The sequence below is a fragment of the Lichenostomus cassidix genome, chromosome 27 (genome assembly GCF_008360975.1).
Source record: "Lichenostomus cassidix isolate B80296 chromosome 27, HeHo_3.0, whole genome shotgun sequence".
Classification (NCBI taxonomy): domain Eukaryota; kingdom Metazoa; phylum Chordata; class Aves; order Passeriformes; family Meliphagidae; genus Lichenostomus; species Lichenostomus cassidix.
This window is the reverse complement of record NC_139507.1, coordinates 6140551-6164020: the sequence shown is the minus strand read 5'-3', so window position 1 is coordinate 6164020 and position 23470 is coordinate 6140551. Positions and strand designations below refer to the sequence as shown.

The window sequence follows — 23470 nt, the reverse complement described above, 5'->3', positions numbered from 1 at the left end:
TCTGCTTGTCATTGGGAATTATTTGTCTTTACATCCGCGTTTCCATATGTTCTGCTTTTTAGCCATTAAAGTAGCTGCCTTGGTTTTCAGAGATCAGTGACCCTTCGCAGATTTCCAGTGTGTAATACTTAAAACCTGAAGCTCACATCACACCACTAATGAAATTCAGCTGACTAGCTGAACTATGTCTTTCACCCTCATCTGTAGGGAATATTTTTAAGATTAAAATATAGAATAGCTGGACAGTTGAGGAAAGATTCCCAAATAACAATTAATAGGGGTAAATGCAGCGGTTTTCTCTGAGTTCCTCACTTTATTGGTGAATATTACATTGTCTTATTTTTACTTACATCAGCTATGATTGCTAATTATGGTTGAATTGTAGTGGTCTCAGATTTAAGATTTGTAATGATTTCATTCATGAAAGAAGTATTTTGGATAGGTGAATCATTATTTGCATTACAAGTCACACTGGGAATTTGCTATAAGAAGTGTGAGAAAAAAAGATTATTAATTTGCATTTTTTGATGGGGAGCTTCCTGTTCACTTATTTACTTTAAAATATTTTTGGTGTTTATTTGATTTTCCCCTTCACGCCTGTATGATTTCCGTGGCAGGTACAATAACGTTTGACAGATTGCTGCTACTTTTCTGTATTCAGATTATTTAAGCACAGTGCTTTTATAAAGCAGTCAGTAGGAAACACCTCTGCTGCAATTAATTTTTTTAAAATGCCCTAATGAGTGAGGGGTGTGAATAGTTTCCTCCTATTTTGATGTGTTCTCCTCAGGTGTCTTTCTTAAAAATTTGAGTTTCCTTCATAGTTTTGATGAGAAACTTGATGAGTACATATGAAACAGAGAAACCATCAGTGCATATGAAAAACCCCCAAAATTAAAGACAATGTAAAATATCTCTCAGAATGGGAGTTTGGATATTTATAGTGTTGGGGGTTCAGACTGCAGCTATGCATTGCCTCTAATAGGCTGAAAACCATTAACTGATATTCTTGAAAGTGTCTTAATATCTTTAACGTGGAAACAATCATGGTCTCTTCTGTTGCCGCCAGTCACCTCGGTGGTAATCCAGACGTCCTTGGAGGTGAATTTTCTGTCTTGGAATTGCAGAGTGGGAAGCTCACTGAGCTGGATGCTGTGGTCAGTGTTTTAACAGATGGCTTAAATATTGGTAATAATATAAATACTGTACTGATGGGCTCTGATGCCATGCTTAGCATTTCTGGTTTGCTGCCTCTGGCTGAGTTTATGAAATGCTATTTTCAATGAAGTTGAGGAGAAAATACAAGGAAAACTGGGAGAAGGCGCTGAAGAGAAACAAATGTGAATTGATTCCTGGTGTTGTGTCTGGAGGTATAAATGTTGGAGGATTTAGATTCTTTCTGCATTAGTTGGATGGAATATTGCTTATTGGCTTTATTATTTTAGAAAAGCAGCGCTAAAGGAAACAGGGCTTATCTTTCATTGCAGTTTGAGGAAGTTTTACCTGTCCTGTCCCGTTATCCAGCTGGTGATTCCTGCTGAAAATGGCTGGTCTCTCAGCTGTGCTGAACCACGTGTTTGGGTGTAAGGTAAAAGAATAATCACATTTTACTGCCTTCTTCCTGATCTTCTTGCCGTGAAATTGCTCACCGGTAGAGCTGATCAGGTGAAGTTACCAGTCCTGTTTTGTCCCACCAATCTGGCACAGGAGATTCTGGTGCTGCCTTTTTCCGTCAGTAAAAGTGAGCTTCTGCTATTTTACCTTCTTGGGTTGGATCTCCTAAAGTTGGCACTTTTAATGAAGAAGTACAAGAAAGTAAAGGAACCGTGTGCAACCAGAGCGTGCTGAACAGTGAAGCGTGTATATTCCTGTGGTCAGTCCTTTTATTTACCTCTTTAATAGCAGATGGTTTTCCCTTTTGCCTTATCTTCTTTGCCTATCTTCCCTTTTGCCTTCTCTCCTGTAGAATTATTCTCTGTCTAGAAATTATTCTTGATAGTGCCCTTAATGTTTTAGATAGACGTGTGAAGAGGCCTAGTAACAAGGAGATAAAGGTACAAAGTTCCCTGTTTCTAATGCTGAGAGGCATCAATGGGAAAGCCTGTACGTTCTGTAGTTCACCAGGACTGGGGGAGTCACTGGGAGATGGCAGCATTTATTTATTTATTTTTAATGTATTTATTTATTTGCAGCGCTTGGAATTTGGAATTAGTAAAAAAAAAAAAAAAGTCTTTTCAGGCCTGAGACCCCTGTGCTACTGCTTTTATTCCAGGTTCCTTCAGTCACAGTCCTGGCTCCGTGTCTCAGCTCTGCTCAGTGTCTAGTGCAGATCTGGGAGCAGAAGGGGTCAGTGGCTGAGTGGATAATTGGAATGGGCTTAGCCAGGCTGTTCCTGCAAGTGCTCTAGAGGAAAGTCTTCAGCAAAGGGCAGATTAGCAGGCAAACAGATAAACAACTTTCTATCCTTCAGAGATTTTATGGAATAGAGTGTGGAAAGGTTCTGAGAGAGGGAAAACCAAAGTAAAATAGTCTGAGGATAGATTTTAGAAATAAGTGCTGCGTGAAGAAGAGAGGCAAAAGGATGTGTGTGTGTGTGTGTGTGTGTGTGTGTGTGTGCGTGTGTGTGCGTGTATGTGTGTGTGTATAGTTGTGTAATTTAATGGGAGTTGTTAAATTGAGCCTGTGGAGGGGTGCAAATGCAAGTGGATATTGTGATTTGAATGATCAAAATAAATGCATGTGCCTGCAGATTTTGATGGTTTATCCCAGCTTGCAGGCCCTGGTGTTCTTAATGTGACTTTGTTTTTAAGGATATTTGCAAAATGATCTGGGTTCTGGCAGGTAGTCTGTGCGTGTAGATGTGTGCTGCTTAATCTGTTACTTTCTGTATAAGTTGGGGTCTAATGCTGATTATCTTTCCCAGCAGCTTTTGCAGTTCTATGTCAATTTAATAGATAATTTATATTTTATGAAGGGACAAATCCCGCATTTTCTTAATGAGTTTTTCTCCTGTTACTCAAATAATTTTCCTGTTTAATTTTTGGTGTAAGATTTTATAAGACCCCGACTCAGTTTCCTGCTGCTTCACACAGTTGTTAGTATGAGATACTCAGCTTCACAGTTAGAACATCCATGGTCGATTGAAATCTTTCTGGGCAGCTTTTCATTGGCACCAGCCTTTGGTTAATACCTGCGTAGAGGTCATGACATCCCTTGGTTTTTTGTCTTCAAGAGTAGGGATTCAGTGTAACAGGCACTATGAAAGAAAAGACTATTGTTCTTTGAAGGCTTAAGCTGTAATGGAGCTACATGTGCTCACCCACATTCTATTCAGACTGGTAATATCATCTCTGTCTTGATTTAGAGAAAGTGAAGAAGCTGTAATGCTGACAGCAGGCAGTGCTGCTCCACCTCCTCAGCAGAGGTGGAAGGGACCATCTGGCTCTATGTGGGTAGCAGTTATCCCAAAAAGTAATAACAGTGGGAGTTCTTGCCAGTTACAAGTTGTGATCGCAGGCCAAATGGTGTCATTCTAAATCAGTGTACGTTTTCAAAGAGAAAGAGATGCAAGTATTTATTTTTGCAAACTTGAAAAGTATTTTCAGTCACGGGGGTCTCTGCTGAGGTTTTAGTTGCTGGCATTTCAGAGAAAGTGTGAGGAGAGTAAGTCAGAGGAGTATGGCTGTGATGCCTGCTAGACCAGCTCCTAGGCACTAAAAAAAAAGTTGGCTTTTTTGGGTATTATGTAAGCCTCAACTTGATTAATCCATAAACAGGAACTTTTTTAAAGGCTGTGTAATGTAAAGACTGGAGTGGTCTGTTGATTTGATTTAGACTTTGTCCAATGGGAACTGAAGATCTCAGTCCTTCTTCATCTTTGGCACTACTAACTAGTCTTGAACAAATTGCTGCTGTAAAATGATAAGAAAAACCTTCTAATGAGGTGAAAAATTCTCTATATTGCTTTTAGAAGCACTTCAGTGGCCTGTGGTATTTTTGTCTGAAAAATTGGATTTGATAATCAGAAGTGCTGTACAGTGAATGCAGAGCTAGTTAACGGGTTGCTTAGTAACCTGGATGGAGGAATAGAGAATATACTGGTAAAACCTGTGGATGGCATTGGCTTTCAAGGTGTGGCGGGGATAGGAAGATAGGATTCAATTCAAACGCGTCTTGAAAAATCGGAAGCTTAGAATGTCAACAAGGTAATTTCTCAGAGTTTATTCTGAATAAAACCGGTCAGCACTATAAATACAGAAAAACAAGAGCAGCACAAAGCTCTGTAATATATTTGAAATGAAAATTGAAAAATATCATTTGCATGTGCACAGAGCAAGGGAAATTTAGGGGGAATTGTGAATTTGTGCCTTTTTTCAGACCTGGGTTCTTGTTGCAGACTTGCTCAGACTCCGTCAATACTATGTAGCAGTGTGGAGAAAATTTCTGCACAGTTGCAGATAGGGTTTCAAAGAGGGCTTTTGTTGGTCTTTATCAGGTTTTCTGGGTAGATGTATCTGCTTCCCTGTCAGTGTACATTGTCTCTGCACAGGGACTTTGCCAGGATCTTCCTACTCCCCGCATAGCTGTAGCTGCAGGAATTTTTTTATGAAGTACCTAAGCTTTGCTTCGGACTCTGATTTCGCAGTTTTGCGTTTGTGGGGGTGTGTTTTTGTTTGGTGGTTTTGTGTTTCGGTTTTGGTTTTTTTTATTTTTTGGGGGGTTTTTTAATTTTTCGGTTGTGGTTTGTTTTGTTTTATTGGGGATTTTTTGTTTGTTTGTTTGTTTGTTTGTTTTTGCGGGTGGTTTTTTTGTTGGTGGTGGTGTTGTATTTTAACTGCTTCTGCCTCACATAAATGTCAAGAAGCCAACCTACAAAGTCTGGTCAATAAAGACTCTGTCCAAGCCTGCTGAATGCATGCATAGTCCTTGCACTGAGTCAGTTTTCCATGTTGTGTTACTGTAGTTTGGATCTTGGGGAGTAGAAATCAGGGTTGAAATTGGTGGGTTCATGTGCAAATTTTTTAAGTGAATGAACAAATGTTATTTTGTAGGTGTATGCGTGTGGTTGTTTAATCTGTTTACCAAATTATTTCTATTAAGAAATATAGTTTAAGTCGAATATGAAGGCACCATTTCAGAATAGTCATCTCAATTTGTTAATTTTCTGTGAGAAGTTTCAGCGCTCAGGTAGACCAAATCCACAGTATGATTTACTCTGATGTAACTGTATAATGTGTGTTCTCTGATGTTGCTTGGTTACAATTATAATTTTGCACGAAGAAAGCCATTATTATTAATTTAAACTCTTGCATTGCTTTTATCCTCACAGACAGGCAGCTGAAAAAGCAGATCAGGCCCCACGAGGGGCTGGCTATCACCTTTACTGGGGACATGTGCCTGTGTTTTTGTGTAGTCAAGGTTTTTGACTCCAGCATAACCACTAAAAATCAGATGCAAATAAACATTCTTCATAAATGAAGGCAAATGAAAAAGCTCTCAAAGTTTGGATAAAACAGCCTTAAAGGAAGATTAAATCATGTAGCAGAAAGCTTATTTAGCTATTCATCATTATCCGCATGTACAAGCAACTGTACAAGCCTTCCAAGTGACAAGTCTGTCTTTATGTACTGTGTGCTCCAGGTTGATTTTCCCTAGTCTAAGAGTAATATAATATGCAGACTAATCCTGTAGTACTAATGGGTACCTGTTTAGCTGTGGATGTAGTAGAGCTGAGTGTGGACCTGGGGATTTACGCCTCTTAGATGTTATGTGCTGCTACCTATGCTCTTGTGTCTGATGGATGCGAGTGCTGACTGCAATCTGCAGCTCTGGAATTTGGACAGCTTAAACGTCTCCTGTCAACCGTCTGTACTATAAATCCCCAGATTTATATCTGCTGGCACTTCGCTCATAGTCTAGACACTTGTGCTGAACTTCTGTGTGAAGCCAGTCCTGCCTGCTTACATTCAAGAAGCGTCTTTCTGTATTGTATTAAGAGCTTATCCATATGCTTCAAGCTTGGAGCACAGGAAGTCTGCTGGCAGCAGGCCTGCTATTCCATATTCTGAGCTCAGGCTCTTTGTGAATAGTCAGGAAGAAAAAAAAAAACCAAAACATAAAGCACACAAGTTGTTGACTGACTGATTTCTAGAGAAGTTTTGTGAGAAAATTTGAATAAATATTAATGTTATGTGTAAGAAATGATGCGGCATGACTGGTTGCGCTGTGCGCTGCAGGATGTGATTAAAAATGAGACTGAGCGGTGTATGGGGGTTGATTTGGGGAAGAACAGTCTCCACTTGGGCCTCATTCACTGTGGTTTAGGAGCAGACATAACGGCTGTTAATAGTAACAGGTTACAGTGCCATGAAAAACTACGTATGTATTTCCTTTTGACACTAGATGTGTTTGGTCACTTATAATGAGAAAGAGGATCTGGTCTTGATTTTTACAATTAATTTGGATCGAGAGCTATTTTTGATACATTGTTCTAATTTGGAACTTTTTATGTACAATACGTAGTGCTTTTTAACAACGACTGTAACTTTTTTTACCTCCCAGACTCTCTTCCAGGGAAAACATTTTGATTCCACGTAGATTGTATATAGTGACTGTTGAGTTCTCTGTAGGAAAAAGATTGCCAAATCTCCTTGAAACTGAAGCTGACAAAGCCATGGCTATAACAAAGGACTTCTTCCCTGACTGTCAAGGCTGCTTTTGTTTGTGAGATTTCCAAAACCTGAGCTGAACTTTCAGACGGTTTTGGTTTTCTGAGAATTTCCATTCTGACACACTGGCAAATGGAATATCCAAAAAAATATTCTGAATTTCATAAACAACAACAAAGACAATAAATTAGGGAGCCTTTTTTAACTCTCTGCAAGGGCACAGAGTCTGTCTCTGTCACTTCAGTGTACAGTAGACGTGACTAGACCAAGCTCGGAAGAGTTTAGAAAACAAGCCCATAGTAACATACAGAATTTTATATATAAAATAATCTTTGTGGTGTTTGGGGGAGAAATGTTAAGGGAAATAGCATAATTTTCAAGTGTTCTGGAGGGCCTGTGTAGGAAGGAAAGTTCAGTCTTACCCTAAAATTATTAGGGATAATTCAAAGAAACAACAAAATTCTTGTGTAGGTTGCTTGTTTATATTTTTAAGATGCTCTGTAACACGTTATTAACATCAACTATAACTAAAGAGAGTCCGGTAAAAACCACTGTGTGTCCATTCTCCCTCTTGTAAAAGTCTGAGTTTCAATTCCTGGTGTAGAGTTGTTGTATCTGAAGTGCTCGTGCTAGTGGGAGTTGATCTGATTTTATTTTTGTTTTTATATAAAACAGAAACAATAAATGATTATTGAAAGTGTAAATACTTCATAAAACTGACTTTTATTATCTTCGTCCAAATAAGAAGCCACTGAAAATATTAAACGCTTGACTTACATATTTGATGTGCCTAATTTGATGGAAAGATGCAATATTTATAGCTGTTTGCTTTTTAGGTAAAGGAAAGATGTCTCCAGATTTTATATTGTGTTACTCGTATACCTCTGTGAAATCTAGAGTTTCCTTGAAGAGCTGGATTTTATCTGTGTGTAGCTTGCTAAAAGTTTTGCTAAATAACATGTAGAAATACTTTAGGCAAAAATGTGAAATACCCTGGAAATATTGTAAGAAAGCTCGAGAGAGAACCTGCCATTTTTTCAACTTTGTTTTCAGCTTTCTTGTTTGTTTTGCTCCGACAGTTGCATTTACCCGGTATAGATATCGGATGGTGAGCTTTTGCATATTACTCATTAGAGGAACATCAACTTGGTTTTCCTTCCTTTATTTGTGCTCTTCCTCTTCCCTCCCCCTTCTCATCCTGCTGTTGTTTTATCTCTAGCGTTGTTGAATTGGAGTAGCAGGGCCAGGAATTGATCTCTGGTCCCTCGGGTGCAGAGTGAGCTGTGAGTGGGCAGCAGAGCCTTGGGCTGGACCTGCTGCACAAACACCGTTGATTTCCCTTCTGCTCATATGTGCTAAGATCTTCTGAAATGAAACCTTTCGTAGAAAGTGAAGTCTCCCACCTCCTCATGCTTAGGTGATTTTTATCATTCTGCTCATTAGTAATGGGAAGGATTTAAGTAAATGACCCCACCGAGAGATGTCCCTGCCCACTTTCCTCTTCCATCAAGGTGCAAACTTTTGAATCATTAAAAGCAGCCATGGGAAAGTGTTTCTACCTGTTTTTGAGAGAATTACATGTGTGTGACAATGAATTAAGTGTATGGCAAAGGAGTCTTCCAGAGGGCACCGGTCTGTGCTGGTGTGCAAGACTGAGAGGCCTTGAGTGGTTTGTTTGCTATTTGCAGCATCACCTTCAAAACACCCTTGGCCTGAGCAAATCTATTTGTGATCTACTTCATCCTGTGAGCTCTCCCAAAAAGATGTCAGGTTGGCATCCCTGTTCCGTGAGAGTCTATTTTCTGGGAACTCTGGCTTCTGCTCTTTGTCTTTCCGTAGGCTGAAAAGAAGTCTTTTTCTAGGATGGCAGTCTCCTAGATGACACTGTCCTAGTATTTTTCCAGCATCCCTGGATACCTTTCCCTGCTGAGGTGTCCTGCCCTGTGTGTGAGAGCAACGTTAGCCGAGGAGGACAGGATGGAGTGGAGCTCACATATACAGCGCTGAATTCTTTGGAAGCCTGCTATGTGCTGTAATTTCAAATATGCTTATACAATGGCTTCATTTATAGCTCAAAGTTTAAACTGTGTTAGATGTCCTTTCAGTGTCATGGTGTCTCTGAACCATTAAGTCTCCTCATCTAAGTATTTGCTGACATCTATTAAAAGTCAGAAAATCAAAATAAGTCCCCTAACCTTGAATTACTCTGGAATTAAAATATTTTTCTTGGTGCATCATGACCATAACCCATCATTTCCTGGTCACATGGGCATGGGGAGTGCAGGACTCAAACCAACTGGTTAATAAGTAACAAGGGATCTGAGATAGAGGAGGGAAGGTGAACAGGTGGGTTGTATTCCGAGTTACTAAACGTGGGCTGGTAATTAGAGGGTGAAGACGTGAGAGAGGTGAGGGCTGGGGAGCACCAGGTACTGCAACAAAACAGTGACAGCTCCTGCCCCCAGATCGCTGGGGGAAAGGTGGTAAATAGGTCAGTTTGTAAATTTTGATAAACATGATTAAGATACTGAAAAATACAAACCTCCACAAATAGGTCGGAACTATTTGTTAAGCAGAAAATAAAATGGGAGCTCCTTATAATTTTCGTATAAAACCAGGAGTCTGAGTTTTTACAAGCAGAATGTGAATGTCATCTAGATTTAACACACAGGGTGGTTTTTTTTAAGGCACAGGTGATAAGCAAAAAAATCTTAATTTAAGCATTGTCAATTTTCTGGGTTTTTTTGGTAATTCCAGTGATGCCTGGATGCTTTCCCGTAGTTATTTAGAGTGATGATCAGGAAGAAACTATTGCCAACTTAGAATATGGTAGAGTGGGTGCTTGCTTAATACTCTTGAAAATCAGCCAAGCCATATCTAATTCTGGATTGGAGTGTTATGTTGTATGGTGTTATTTGTGGAATACTTGATTTATCAATGGTCCACGTTCCTGTGTAAGTACAGTCCTTAGGTATGGTAATATATGATTCAAATCTTACTTTTAATTAGAGAATATGAGGCTAAGAAGACAAACTCTTTGTCGGGATGGAAACATGAGACTTGTTTTCCAGATTAGTCCCCAGTAAAATTAGGTCCGTCATATTTATGTGACTATAGTTTAAAGAAAGTTACCATTTTCCTGATCTTTGATTTGTTATGTGACAGACATCATTAAAATGCATGTTTTGTTTAAAAATTAATTTAGACAAGTTAGAACTGGAATCAAGACTATTTTTAGTCAGTATGTATTTTGTTTCCAACATGTATGTATGTGTAAAGAATTTAAACTGTGATCTGATTTGATTTTAGAATACCATCCAAGCTTACGCAGTTTATCAGATGAATACCAGCTGGTGCATCTGACAGCCAAAACTAGAAAAATAACCTCACTTAAAGATGGAAATCCCTATTCATGAGACCATTTCAGAGCCTTTGCTTTCCAGCAGGACTGGTTGAGCAGCATGTTCTGATCATTGGGGTACTTTCGGTTTTCAAAGACAGATGGTCATTGTGTTTAATGGCTGTGTATTAATGTTTTGTTGATAAAAGTATAAGTAAGTTGCTGATTTCTCTGGGAAAATATAATTAAACTGTTGAGATCAGGATACATGGGACCTGTGCTATCTTTGGTTCAGATTCAATTAGCTTCGCAAAATTGCTGTGAATTTTTACCTGCTTGCTTGGATTGAGGACAGAAAAGGTTCATTTGTTTACTCTAGGTCGAATGGAAAACCAGTCTTGTTTCAGCTTTTTACTTGGATGTTTCTCAGTACTGATGTTAAATATTTTAAAATACAGGATGGGTGGTATTCAGCTCAAGATATCTCAAGAGACTTCTCAAATGTGTTGCCACAAAATCAAATGTTCTGGCATGATTTCATACTATGTCAAGTTGCCTTGGATGACAGCTTTTCTGGTTTCTTCCTCAAATCTTAAAGCTTTAAGTCTTTTTTTTTTTTTGGTCATAGATTTCAGCTTGACAGGGAAATATCGCAGCTACAGTGTGTGTTGCTGTACCTGAAAGCATTCATTCCTTATGTAGGCAGTTTTCTGTGTTAGAGTGACAGGAAGGTGCTTAATTCTGACAGCTGAAAGTGTTGACCATATTGGGGTTTTTTTTCCATAAACCATTCTTACCTGTTTCAGTAATTCCTGCATTAGATAGGAGCCCTTCTCTTGGGCAATCACTCAGCTGGCTTTGATTTTATGCCTTTTTTTGGTGCAATCATGCACTAGGATATTTAAAAATTGAGTTGTGTGCCATATTCTTATGGTTTTAATAGAGTATAAGAAAAGCTCTTTTTAAGAACTATTTCAATGTAGATGTGAAGGATGTTAGAGGGGTGGTGAATGTGCAGCTTTTTTCTGTTTTACACTTTGGTTGTTTTTAACACATTCTTCTGCAGAAGAATTCAGTGGTTATAACCTACACAGATACATAAGCAAGAAATTATTTGGGACTGCAGGAGGACTGCTTTGTTGCCTGAGTTACTTAACTACCTCCTCTCCTGAGAGTGTAGTTTTTAAGTGTTTGCGCACTTGGCTTCGTAATATTATTACTAACTTACACTTTCTAATAGCACGTCTCTGTTCTCTTACTTTGGAAATTACATAATGTTTGTTCATTCACAACTTTCTGAGCAGCTCTGTCCATGATGGCTTCATTCAGAAATTGTCTCAAGCAGTGAAAAGGTCCCAAACACAGAGAATTATCAAAAACTATTTAAGTTGGATAATTTCTGTTACAGTGATGGGTGTGAACGAAGTGATAGATGCACTAGAACAGTGAACATGGTATAAGAATTGTATAGTTGAATTGATACTGTTCTGGGCTGAGGATTGTTCAAAAGAAAAGAAATCAGCAGTTGGTTGCAAAGTCAGGGAAAGGATCCATGGATGAGGTGTGTTTTCCTGCTGTTCTGTATCACAGGAAGGCCTTGTAACATTCTCAGTGGGTTTTATTTCTGTGTGTGTTGTTCCTGACATAAATTACCTGAGTCCATTGGCAAAAAGCATTCATTGTATTATCGTCTTTGTGGTGGAACTCGGGAATATTCCTATTCCATGGTCGTGTTTTACAATTGCAAATCTGGATGGCAATTTGAAGCAGTTAGCATGCAATTCCTAGTTGGATTTTATGGGCAAAAATCCCTCTTGACAGCAATTACCCTTATCACTGGTGGGGGGAGGGTGAAGGAGTGTGAAGCCTTCGGCAGTTCAGCAGGTGGTAGGACAGTGCCAGGTGGGGACTGTGTTACCCAACACCCACCTTGTGCTTGGGAAGGAAGCCAGCAGAGCAAAACTGCTAAGTGGTCAGTTACTGGTTTGGGAGGGGAGAGTTGATGTGTTGGACTGTTACCTTCTGCTTGCCAAGTCTAACAGAACTTGGAAAAACAATGCGGATGTAAGAAGAAGAAAATGAGTATAATACTAATTTTGAGAAAATATTATGACTTGCAACCATGTCACAGGCCAGAGGTTTTAACCCTCCAAACTTATAATTATCTTCAGAAACCTTGACTGGAAGTTGCTTCTGATTGAAACATGCCAGTTGTGATTTGTGTGTTTAATCAAGGGGAAGTAATTCAAAAAGTGATTCCCCTCCCTGCCACCCCACTGCTCCCTGCCACCCCACTGCTCCCTGCCGCCCCACTGTATGTTAGTCTCTAAATGTATTTGTTGTGATACAACATCTCAGAATATATAACTTTCATACTGTTCAATAGCAGAATTTACAAATACAATTAGAGGGTTAAAGGCAATTAAAGAATAAAAGCACTTTAATGACATTCAGTTTTTATTGACAACCCACTAATATCTGCTCCATTCACATAAAGATTTTTAATGTAATTCTGTGAGCAGATAAAAGCTCTGCTATTTAAAAGATCAATGCAGAACAGATTCATTGGATCTGCTCTTGGAATGCAGATGGGCAGTTCCCGAGTAGATGATGGGTCATAAGTGCCTATCTGCAGCTCACACGGCTTAGGCCCTTCCTGCTCTTTGTTTTACAGGATAACACATTAAGAGCTGTATTAAGAAGATAAATGGCAGCAAACTGTAACATTTATAAGGAGTTATTTTTAGTTATTCCATGGATGTTTTCCATTTTCCAAAAATTGTAACATTGCTGATTTTGAAAGAAAAAATTTCTCTTCACTCACTCACCTGAGGTGTTTGCAGGTACTCAGATTCAGACAGTTTAAAAGAATTGTGGAGAATGCCAAATAAGTGTTTTAAGATACCTTTTTTTCTTTTGTCGATATAGGATCTACGGAATAGAGGGGTTTTTAGAATCATAGAATTCCAGAATGGTTTGGGGTGGAATGGATCTTAAAGTTAATCCAGTTCCACACCCTACCGTAGGCAGGGACACCTTCTACTGTCCCAGGGTGCTCCAAGCCCCAGTGTCCAACCTGGCCTTGAACGTTTCCAGGGATGGGGATGCCACAGCTTCTGTGGGCAACCTGTGCCAGGGCCTTACCACCCTCACAGGTAACAATTTCTTCCTCATATCTGATCTAACCCTGCCCTCCTTCAGCTTAAGGGCATTCTCTCCTGGTCCTGTTACTCTGTGCCCTTACAAAAACTCTCCCTCCAGGGACTTAAATAATGTGAAATAATGCCTAACAAGTCTTCCTTGATCTGAGCCTGTTTGGGTTTAGGTTCCATGCTGGTCTTGTGCGCTGTGTGATTGGACACTCGGAATTTGTAGCTGAATCTTTCTGGCCAGACAGTTTCTGCCAAAGGCTCAATGCTGAGGCACTTGCATGATTTGGGGCATGGGCAGTTTGCAGAAGCCAGGAAGGGAATTTGAAGAGGAACATCCTTCTGCAGAGCAGTGGAATACAGCCGATAGGGCAGAGCCCAGAGCAGGGCTGTGTTGGAAATGGGGTCTCTGGCAGAGGCTGTGGGACATTGCTCCTGTGACTGGGACCCCCGTTAGTGCTGCAGGGTGAGCTGCCTTTGGACGTTTCCTTGCTTGACTGAACAAAACCACTCCCCTCTCCCCTCGAAGGGCTGTGCTGGTTACTGTCTCCTTAGTTCTTTTTCCACAGAAGTGAAACATTGACAGCCTGAGAAATAAAGTAGGATTTTTCATGAATTTATGGAATATCTTACAGTTTTACATACAAAATTATTAATATAAGACCATAGGAGAGGTCGCTGTTAAGGTTCTGGGAGCACCATGAATCTCAAGCAAAGCTGTCAATTGCTTCTCAGTATCCTCTTGCAGGAGAACAAAAAACCCGACTCATGCAGTTGAACACTTACTCTACTTTGCGCTAAACTTGCAAATATAAGGTGGCCTCAATTTACTTGGATTCTTTTTGGGTTTTGTTTGATGACAAATGAGATGTGTCTGTATTTCCTTCTACTTGATGGTTCTCAAATTATATTTCCAAAACAATGGAATGGAAAAGGCTGCAATACAATATCATCAGCGTAAATAAAACACAAGCTCGGAGTAAAATAAGTAAAATAGCTGCTCTAGTCTTTTTCAGTAAATGGCAAGATATATTTCTTGTGGCTTTTTGTTGATGAACTTGTTCTAAGTGTGTGATGACAGAGCAAAGGGCCAAGTGCTGAACCCTTGATTTAGTCCTGGAGTCCTCCTGGGAGTTATGTTTATGTAAGGATTGAGTTTTTTAAAAAAAACACACTGTGGGGAGGTTGAAGGAGTTTAGCAGAACTTGATAGGATGAAGGGAAAGATACGTGTTAAATCATGTACTATATGGTGTGTGTCAAAGGGAAGTTTATCTGCTTTTCTTCTCCTCCCGTTTGAAAACTGGTGAGAAGGAAGAGGCAAGTGACCAAAATTAGTATCGATTAACAGTGATTTAAAAGCAGGAAAACTCACTTTTTAAATGTGAGGATAAAGAGTGGGGTATGCCTGATGCTTATACAGTAATACACTGGAAAAGTTGTGTGTTTATTCCTGGTATGGGATTATTGTAGCTCTGTGTGTGCATCTGGACAGGGTAGAGCACAGAGGGTGCTGAGAAGATGCGACTAAATTCTGTTGGGTTTCTTTATGTCTTTCAGGACTTGCACTGAATGGAGGAGGACACTTTTTGATAGAGATTTAACTTGTCGAAAGATACCAAGGTAGGATAACTTTTTCTTTCTCCAATTCCATGTGTTCTTTGCAGGAGTGATTTCATTGTTTAAATAGAATTGCAGTTGTCTTCTGTTGTTTCATTGTTAATCTGTGATCACCTGAAATTGGAACAGCGGCACTGCCTTTCGATAACAATTTTACCAATTTTTAACCTGAGAAATTAGAGAAAAATGAATTCGAGAAAAAGGTGTAAGAGCTTTCACATACTAGTGTTTGAACATTCTCTTTTCCTACTGGAGGTAGGAAAGGAAAGAGAATGAATGTAATAAAACTGTGTGTGGGAATTTATGTTACTTATTGAGTTCATTCTGACAGCTGACTAAAATACTGATAATTTTTTGTAAACCCAATGTGTAGTAGTGACACTGCCTTCTGTAAAAATGTGTTTTGGTATCTTAGTTTTTCAAGGTTTTTTTTTTTTTAATATAAAACCCAAAATATTCCAGGTTCTAAGAAAATCTCTAGTGTTTACCAATGGATTGAACTCCAGTTTCTTACTGAATGTTATTGAGATTTGAGCAAATTTGCAGAATAGGCTTACAGCAGCTCCTTAATTAGGTCTGTATTTTAAGATTTATTTTTGATTATTTAAAAATTAGGAATTCATTACAGATTCCTTTAATCTCCTGGAACAGACGAGTGCTGTAATATTTTCTGCCTTTAGACATTGCCCATTTTTTTCTTTTCATTTTCAGTTGTGCCAGTTAATCTTCAAAAGTAACTTCAGATTGATAAGAGCCTCATGATGAATGCCCAATGTGGAGCTGGTGTGGTTTTGAGTGATAAGTTTCTGGCTGCTCCATGTCATAGCCAAAAGCTGAAATGCAAGAAACTCTCTGCATTTGTCTTGTGGTGGTTTGGGGCAGAACCAGGATGGTGGATCCTGGCACAGTGAAATATGTTGATTCAGCACAGGAAGGATGTGGAGCTGTTGGAGTGAGTCCATAGGGGACACCAAAATGATCAGAGGGATGGAGCAGCTCAGCTGTGAGGAAAGGCTGAGAGAATTTGGATTGTTCAGAAAACAGAAGACTTGGGGGCGACCTTACAACAGCCTTTCAATACCTGAAGGGAGCCTGCAAAAAAGATGGAGAGACTATTTACAAGGGCCTGAAGTGACAGGACAATGGCTTCAGTTACAGAGAGTAGGTTTGATTAGCTATGAGGAAGAAATTGTTACCTGTGAGGGTGGGGAGGCTCTGGCACAGGTTGCCCACAGAAGCTGTGGCATCCCCATCACTGGGGCAGGTTGGATGTGGTTTGGAGCAGCCTGATCTAGTGGAAGGTGTCCCTGCCCATGGCAGGGGGTGGGACAGGATGAGCTTTAAGGTCCATTCCAGTCTGGGCCATTCTGTGATTCCAGCTGTAGGAAGTGCCCTAAAATTCCTTCCAAGGCAGTTTAACAAGACTTAGCTTGTGTAGAACTGTACCACATTTTATTTCAAGCTTAAATACCTGTTCACATGGTTGTTGGTGGAGGCAGCTACTAAGAGTATTTAAAACCAAAGCGGTGATTTTAACTGTTACGAGCAACAGAGAAGACACTAAAAGCACCACAGCTTAATTGATGAAAGTGAGGTGATTGCATTTCTAACTTTTCTTTGGTTATCATTTTTCTCTGAGGCTGTGTAATTGACATTGTATATGGAGAATGGAAGTGTCCTTTGGGAAGTCAGTCTGTATCATTAAACTAGAATTAGAAACCAGGTTATGAAAAATGACAAAGCCTGGTTCAAAATTAAATTTCCTTAATTTTAAGGTCATCACGTTTTCATGCTGAGGAGAGAACTGACTTTTGGCTTTCTCCTAGAGAGTGATTGCATTCTTTATGCAATATTTCTGATCTTGTTTCAAATAGGTGTTAGGTTCCAACACTTAAATAAAAAGTTTTGCTGGAGAAATCTCTTTCCCAGAAAAGTAAATTCATACGTTGACTGAAAAGTTATGGTTACAAAGTGTATTAGTTAGTATTCTGTGGTTGGCAGGGTTATCTGATGAGGATTGTTATTGTTTGAGAGTAGAGAGTTTCTCTGGATTCATAATGAGTCATAAGCTGTCTGTCAGTGCCATCTCTCTCTGAGAGCAGCCGTGCTTTTATTCTCCATTGTCCTTACTCAAAGTACGACAGTGTTTGAGACAAAAGGGAAGAACAATCTCCTGTTAGCAGAGAACAGGAAGCTCAAGCCTGCACACAGCACATGTGTGTCGGTGGATTGAGCATTGCACCTTCCCGGTGGTGTCCTTCTGCCTCACAGCTCCAAGTGCAAACAGCTTCACCCTCTGGAAGTGCTGTTTTCCAGGCATAGCGCTAAAATGAGCTGTTCCTCTGTCTAAATTGTGTGGGTTTCCATAATAATACAGTGCTCGTCTCCTTCCTCCCAGGCTATAACTGTATAAAAATTACCTCTGAACATAAATGCCACAGACTTCAAGTGAACATAATCACCACAAGCTCATCAAGAAATATATTTGGCCACATTCACCTTAGGGCTGTTGTTGCGAACTTCACAAACATGGCAGTATTACTTTGTTATGCTCTCAGAATTGCTTTTTAACTGGAGCATTAACAGCTGCTTCATTTGATAAAATAAAAGCAGAGATTGAGGCCAACCTCCTCCTTCCTTATGTTGACCTGCTGCACACATTTTTCCCGTGGGAATGCTGTTAAGGGTTTTATTGGTGTATTTTTATGTATTTCTGTCAAAAATAGCTGGAGAAGCAAAGACAATGGGGGCACATCAGGAGGACAGGAGAGAGCACAAGGGCAGGGGCTCTTGGATTATGGGAGTCAGTGCAGGATCTGTAGAAAAGAAAGTCCAGAAATCTCTAAATATTTTATTTAAGAGCAGATTGGCAGATTGGCCTTCATGTCAGGCCCCCCATGATAGTTATTACTGGTCAGGCTTTTGTGAGGGAACATAACATCAAACAATTAATTTTGTTGTTCTAAAGCCTATTAGAGAACTCTGTTCAATAAACTCTTAATTGCTTAAAGACCTCTAATTGGTAGGATTTAGTGGTCTTAATACCTTTGTTGTTTTCCTATTTCCAAATAATCCTAGAAGTTCTTGGCAAGCTTGCTAGGTCACAGCTATGCTGTTTCATTCCTAAAGTTCCTGGAAATATTTAATCTCTAAATTTAATCTCTAAATTCTGCTCCTGTGTGTTTAAATGGGCATGGACCAAGCTTATAAATGTACATTTCCTTTGACTTCAGCATTGTTGTAATCAGGTATGCCCACCCCTGTGGTGAATCAGAGTATTCTGGGAGGGAGAGTTTAATGGATTTGATCGTCATGGAGTTCATGAAGCTTCTGCCATTTCCTGACAGCTCTCAGTGATGACTGTGGCCATCCCAGTCCTCTTGTGAGCATCGAAGCACAGCTTAAGCATTTCTTTAGTTCTTGCCATCAGGCTGTCTCTCAAAACATCCTCTGGAATTTCGGGGCAATTTAAAATAAAGACTTCAGGTTAAACTTTAAATAATTAATTTGAGGAGCATGACAAGTTTCGGTCTGGCAGCGGTTACAGGCAAATGTGGAACACATCTGTGTACAATACATGTTATACGTGGAAAAAAAGCTTGAAAGTCAAGCTCTGTTGTGTGTTTTGTTTCCATTTTTTAATTTATTTCATCCTGTGATAATTAGTTTTATGAATCTGTCACTTGTGGAAAAGAAGTCCTTGTTACCTCTTCCTGAAGGCTTGAATGCTCTTTGAAAATGATTCACTAATTTATGAAAACTTAGATTTTTTTTGTTGTTGTTCACAAAATGTTGATTTAGGTTTTACATGTTGTTAAATCCTGAAAACTAGTACTCAAAAAGGTTCCTTTTCCTGGCATCTTAATATATTTACTATACACACTTCTTAATTTCTGCATTGCACATCTGACTTAGGATGCATTCCCTTCCTCCTTGGTAGTTTTGTCTTACTGGAAAAAACACTGAATTCTAATATTAAGATATACATTTAATAGCTTCTCGCGCTAACGTGTACAAAATTTGCCAGCAATGTTTGTACGACTCATTGGACATCAAACACTCTTTTGAACAAGAGCTTAGCTTTGCTAATCAGCTTTATATAAAATGAAATTTCGTTTTTAGTGAGGTGATCAGAGAGGAGGAAAATACAGGGATCTAGTTGTTCTACTGGTGGTATATAGGCAAAAAAAATTGCTTTGATTTTGTAATTCTGTGCCTGACAGACAATATCTCTATAAAAAGAAGCAAAGCTGACTGACTTCTGTGGGCTGTAATAATGTGTAGCCACCCAAAACATGAGGTGGTTTTTGCAGCCTGTCTACAAACTCTGTCTCAAAATTAAGAAAACACAGAAATGGGCCCAGAGGATTTAATGAGATATCAAGACTTGTTCAAGCTTAGCATTTGGTGTAAGTCTGCAGCTTGCAGATCTCAAGCTGCCTCTACCCCCTCTACTTTGGGGTTTTTTCCTCATCATGTTTGTTCTCCTGCCTTCTAATGATCCAGAAACTGTTGTTGGTTGTGTACTTCATTAAAATTTGGATTTGTTAGATCAAATCCAGACCTGGCAGAGTGTCTGGACATAAACTGGGAGATTCTTGAGCTGTTTTTTCTAAAAATGCTGCATAGAGATTGTACCTTTTTTATTCATCTGCTGATACTGTTTAAAGACTCGTGCTCACACAATGTCTTCATTTGGTTTGATAGAGTTACAAATCTCAAGATACACAAATCAAGTGTAGTAGATCTTGGTTGCCCAAATTGTTGCCAGAGGCATCGTGTGTCAGTGGGACAGTGAAAGATCCCTGTCACATTCCTGCAGCTTTTGCTTCTGCTGACGGAACTGCTGGTGATCCTGGAGAAGGGAATTAACCTGGGCTGTGAGATGCATGAAGTAGTTCATGGGGTGAGGTGAAAAATTGTCTGATCCAGCTCTTCCTAATATTGTAATTCTTTTTGCTGTTTAATCCTTCTAATTCCACAAACTAATAGGACCGACAGAATTTTTAATTTAGAGTGCTTTTTCTTAAATATTACTTCTGGCTTAGCGGTGCTGGCTGAACAGAGGAAGACCTGTGATCACGTTTGCTCAAAGCCCCAAAAGGACGTTGTTGTGCATGAAAATGAAAACCGGCAGCAGAGTGTGGTCACCTGCTCCTGTGCTGTGAACCCTTAACTAATCAGGATATAACTCTAATGAGTGCTTAGACTTAGAATACCTAAAATATTGTGTGTAAGATGCAATGCGGAACAATGTCAGGAATTGCTGCTAGAGTCATAGAATCACTGAGTGGTTTGGGTTGAAGGGACCTTAAAGACCATCCAGTTCCAACCCCCTGCCGTGGGCAGAGTCACCTTCCTATAGTCCAGCAGTCCACTGAGAGTATGGAATTAGTCCTTGGGATGTCGCTTGGCTGGTAACTCAGGGTCTTTCGTTAAGACCTTGTGTTCTCTCTCAGTTGTCTCTCCACTCCCTGGTTCTTAGAAGCAAATTCATGGAGGCCCCATTTGTCCCCTTTGCAGAGCCTTAATTCAGCCCTACTTAGCAGCACAGCAGTTTCCGGCCCCGTTTGCTATGTGTGAGATACAGGTAAATTACTAGCAAACTGTCAGGCTCACCTTTGGCATGACGTGGGCTCAGGCCAGGTGGCTCCTTCGACAGAATTTGGTTGAATTCAATTGTAGCTCAGCACTGGTGGCACAGCTCTGCTCAGTTCTCTCTGCAGTGCAAGCCAACATGGGGAAAGTCCCTAAACAATTGTCTGTGTGCTCAGATGGAATTTTTTTTGATAGTCGTGTGACAGTGGGGTGCTCTGAAGGGGACCTAAGCCTCATTTAGGAGCCTTGGGAATGAGCCTGAACACCAGCTCCTTGTGTTCTAGTGGCAGAAGGGTGCCAGGTGATGCTCAAGTGATTCATAAATACAAGGGAAATACTGATTCCGCAGTTTCTCTTTAATATTCATCCGTGCGTGCACACAGACCCCCTAATCTGTTTGTGGAATCTGGTAAGTGGATGGGAACTTGTGGAAGTCAGAAAAGGCTGAAGTTGCTTGTAGTATTGGGGAGCAAAAGCACGCGACCCCCTTGAGATGATATGCAGGGATCTGTTCATTAGCAAGAGACCTAGTCTTTCTATCGCATCCATTTCGCGGGCTAGCCACGGACTGGCGGTGCGGCTGTCAATCACGTGCTTTCCCATCTAATCACCACGCAGTGTCCACATGTCTTGCTGACCAATCCCAGCCTTTCTCAGGAGGCATTTGGGCGGACCTAGCAGCCATCTCCCACAGTTGCTGTCATCCCTGTGTGCTTAGTGGGGCTTGGGATGCGTGTGTTCTGAGCTGCTGCCCTGGAATGCTGGTGTCTCTCGGTAATTGCGTAGATCATATTAAAAAGACTTTTGGTGGCTTTAAATGTGCATATAAAGCTCTTTGAACTGGGTGTTATTATATTATTAGACTTGAAAGTGTCAGACAGATGTGAAGAAACTAAAGATGGAACCGAATATTATTACAGGAAAAGAATTCCTTATTTATTTTTCTACAAGATGAATGTGTTACCTTGTAACTATAGAATATCATGTGTACAGTAGAAAGAAAATTGTTGTTCATTGTATATACTGATCAAAGACTGTTTACAATTCTTTTGGTCTGGTTGGGAGGTTCTTTTGTTGTAGGTGTTTTGATGCTTTACATGCTTTAATAAGTGGCTGTTCCCCAGCACAGGCTGTCAGTGTGCCTGATGATCCCAGACACTTTTATCTTCAGCAACACTCAGACAACCTTTTTATTTTTCCCCCAAGACATATGCAGCAGGTAGAATGTAGGGATAGTGTTTCTGTTTGATTTCTTTGCATCAGTTACTCTGGATTTGAGTCACTTACCTCCTCGTGACAATTTATTCAACTCACAGGAGAATTTGACAGTCAACCAACCCAGGAGCTGCAGAGCTTCTGGAGTTGTGGTTGGTGTCAGCAGGATTGATTTTCTGAGCAGGAGGAATGGCAGCAGCTCCTTCTGATTGGTCTGGCTTTAATAGTGATGGGAAATGGAGGCAGTTTGCTAAATGCTATATCTTTCCCACTTCAGTGTGACGATAAATTATTTGGCAAAATAGGTTGGTTCTACCAGCAGCACTGGAATTGTGTTGTCCTGGAAATAAAGCCTGGATAACTGAAAGCAAACCGAGTGGTAGGCTCTTTGTGGATTTTGTTGTTAGGAAAGGTATTGACAAAATAGCTTTTCATAATTTTATCTTGGTTTTAGCGCTTCTTTACCTCTTCTCCATAATGGGTTCCTGTTGTCCAAATGGGAGCGTTGATTTTGTATGTCTGTTGTTCTGCTTTCTGCAGTGTTTGGAATAAACCAAGTGGAACAGGATCACCATGTTTCGAAACAGTCTCAAGATGCTTCTTACAGGAGGGAAGTCAAACCGAAAAAATAGGTCCAGTGGTAAGTAATCATCGTTTCCTCCTGCATGTGGAATACTGGCACTTCTGAAACCATTCCTTTTATGTGTGTTTGGGTCTTACTAGGACTTTCTTCTTGTTACTGAACAGATGTACTCTGTTGATGATCTTGCAGGCTCCAAACATCATTATACTTAATTTTAATATTGTACTGTAATTTTAATTTGAAACTATTTGTATATTTATTTTGAAGTGTATGTAAACCATCATCTGGTTTTATTGAGGAGATAAGATGTAGGGAAAACCAAATAAGAGTTATACATAATCTTGTAGTAAACAAACGTCAAGGTTCATGCTTCAGTTATGGAAAGTAAGAACATTTTTTTTCTTCTGAAATGTCTGTGATAACTTGTGGCAGTGCAGCCTGCTTCATTAAAGCCAAAACTGGCGATAGCAGCAGCAATTTCTTTTAAGTTTTTATTTTTAAACAGGAGGGAGAAAGAGGAATGGGAATTGTTGAAATTAAAGAAGAAATTGCCCAAATTTAGTCATCATTTCTGTCTGTTTCCTTTTTCCACCGTCCCAGCAAAGGAGTTTACAGTTAGTATTGGTTCATGTGGCTTGGCCTGTTTCATCCATGGCAGAGATTGGGGGAGATTGTAATTGTAAAACAAAACATTACAAAAATATTACAAAAGTACACCAGGGCAAGAGGGTGTTTTAAACTGCAGAAAGGCAAGCCTCCTGCTGCTGCTGTCGCTGCTGCTGCTGCTTGTAAAAGATGTTTGAGGCTTCTTCCCCGCTAACTCAGCTCTTCAAGGATGCTTCTGTTCTCTGAATCCAGCCACTATCAGGTTCTCTGTTGTTTTCACTTGTTTTTATCAAGGACTTTTCTCATATTTACTTGCAGGTTTCTTGCTTGTATTAATCATTCCTTGGTCTGGGTGTATATTGCAGTAGCGCACATCAAATCAGTCCACTTGTATTCATTCCAATATCCTTTTAGGGAAATAAGTTCATGTAATGGATCCAGTCATTCCACCTGTTACAGTTATCCTTGTTCTTTTCCAAGCAGATGGACTATTTCCCTCTTACATTATCACATTAAATTATTGCCACTGTAAGAGTTCAGATTCCCTTTAGAACCTGGTAAAATTCAGCTGCAAAATTGCACATTATGTTTGGTTTTGTATTTCCCTTCACTTTGTGGAGGAATAAGCCCAGGAATTTGTGCCTTTCGTTTCTGACAGAGGCTGAGATAAATTTAACCAAAAAAAAAAGGTG

At 39.8% G+C, this 23470-nt stretch overlaps 1 protein-coding gene across 9 annotated transcripts in view; it reads left to right on the top strand.

Moving 5' to 3' along the window:
• The first annotated feature begins 14641 nt into the window (after positions 1-14641).
• TANC2 (tetratricopeptide repeat, ankyrin repeat and coiled-coil containing 2) overlaps positions 14642-23470 on the top strand; it is a 131856-nt gene continuing 123027 nt past the window's right edge. For all 9 annotated transcript variants that reach the window (XM_085039996.1, XM_085039993.1, XM_085039990.1 and 6 more), the window contains exons 1-2: positions 14642-14779; positions 22130-22229. In XM_085039996.1, coding sequence (XP_084896122.1) covers positions 22163-22229 — 67 coding nt within the window. In that variant the 5' untranslated portion in view covers positions 14642-14779; positions 22130-22162. The remainder of the gene's footprint in view (positions 14780-22129; positions 22230-23470) is intronic.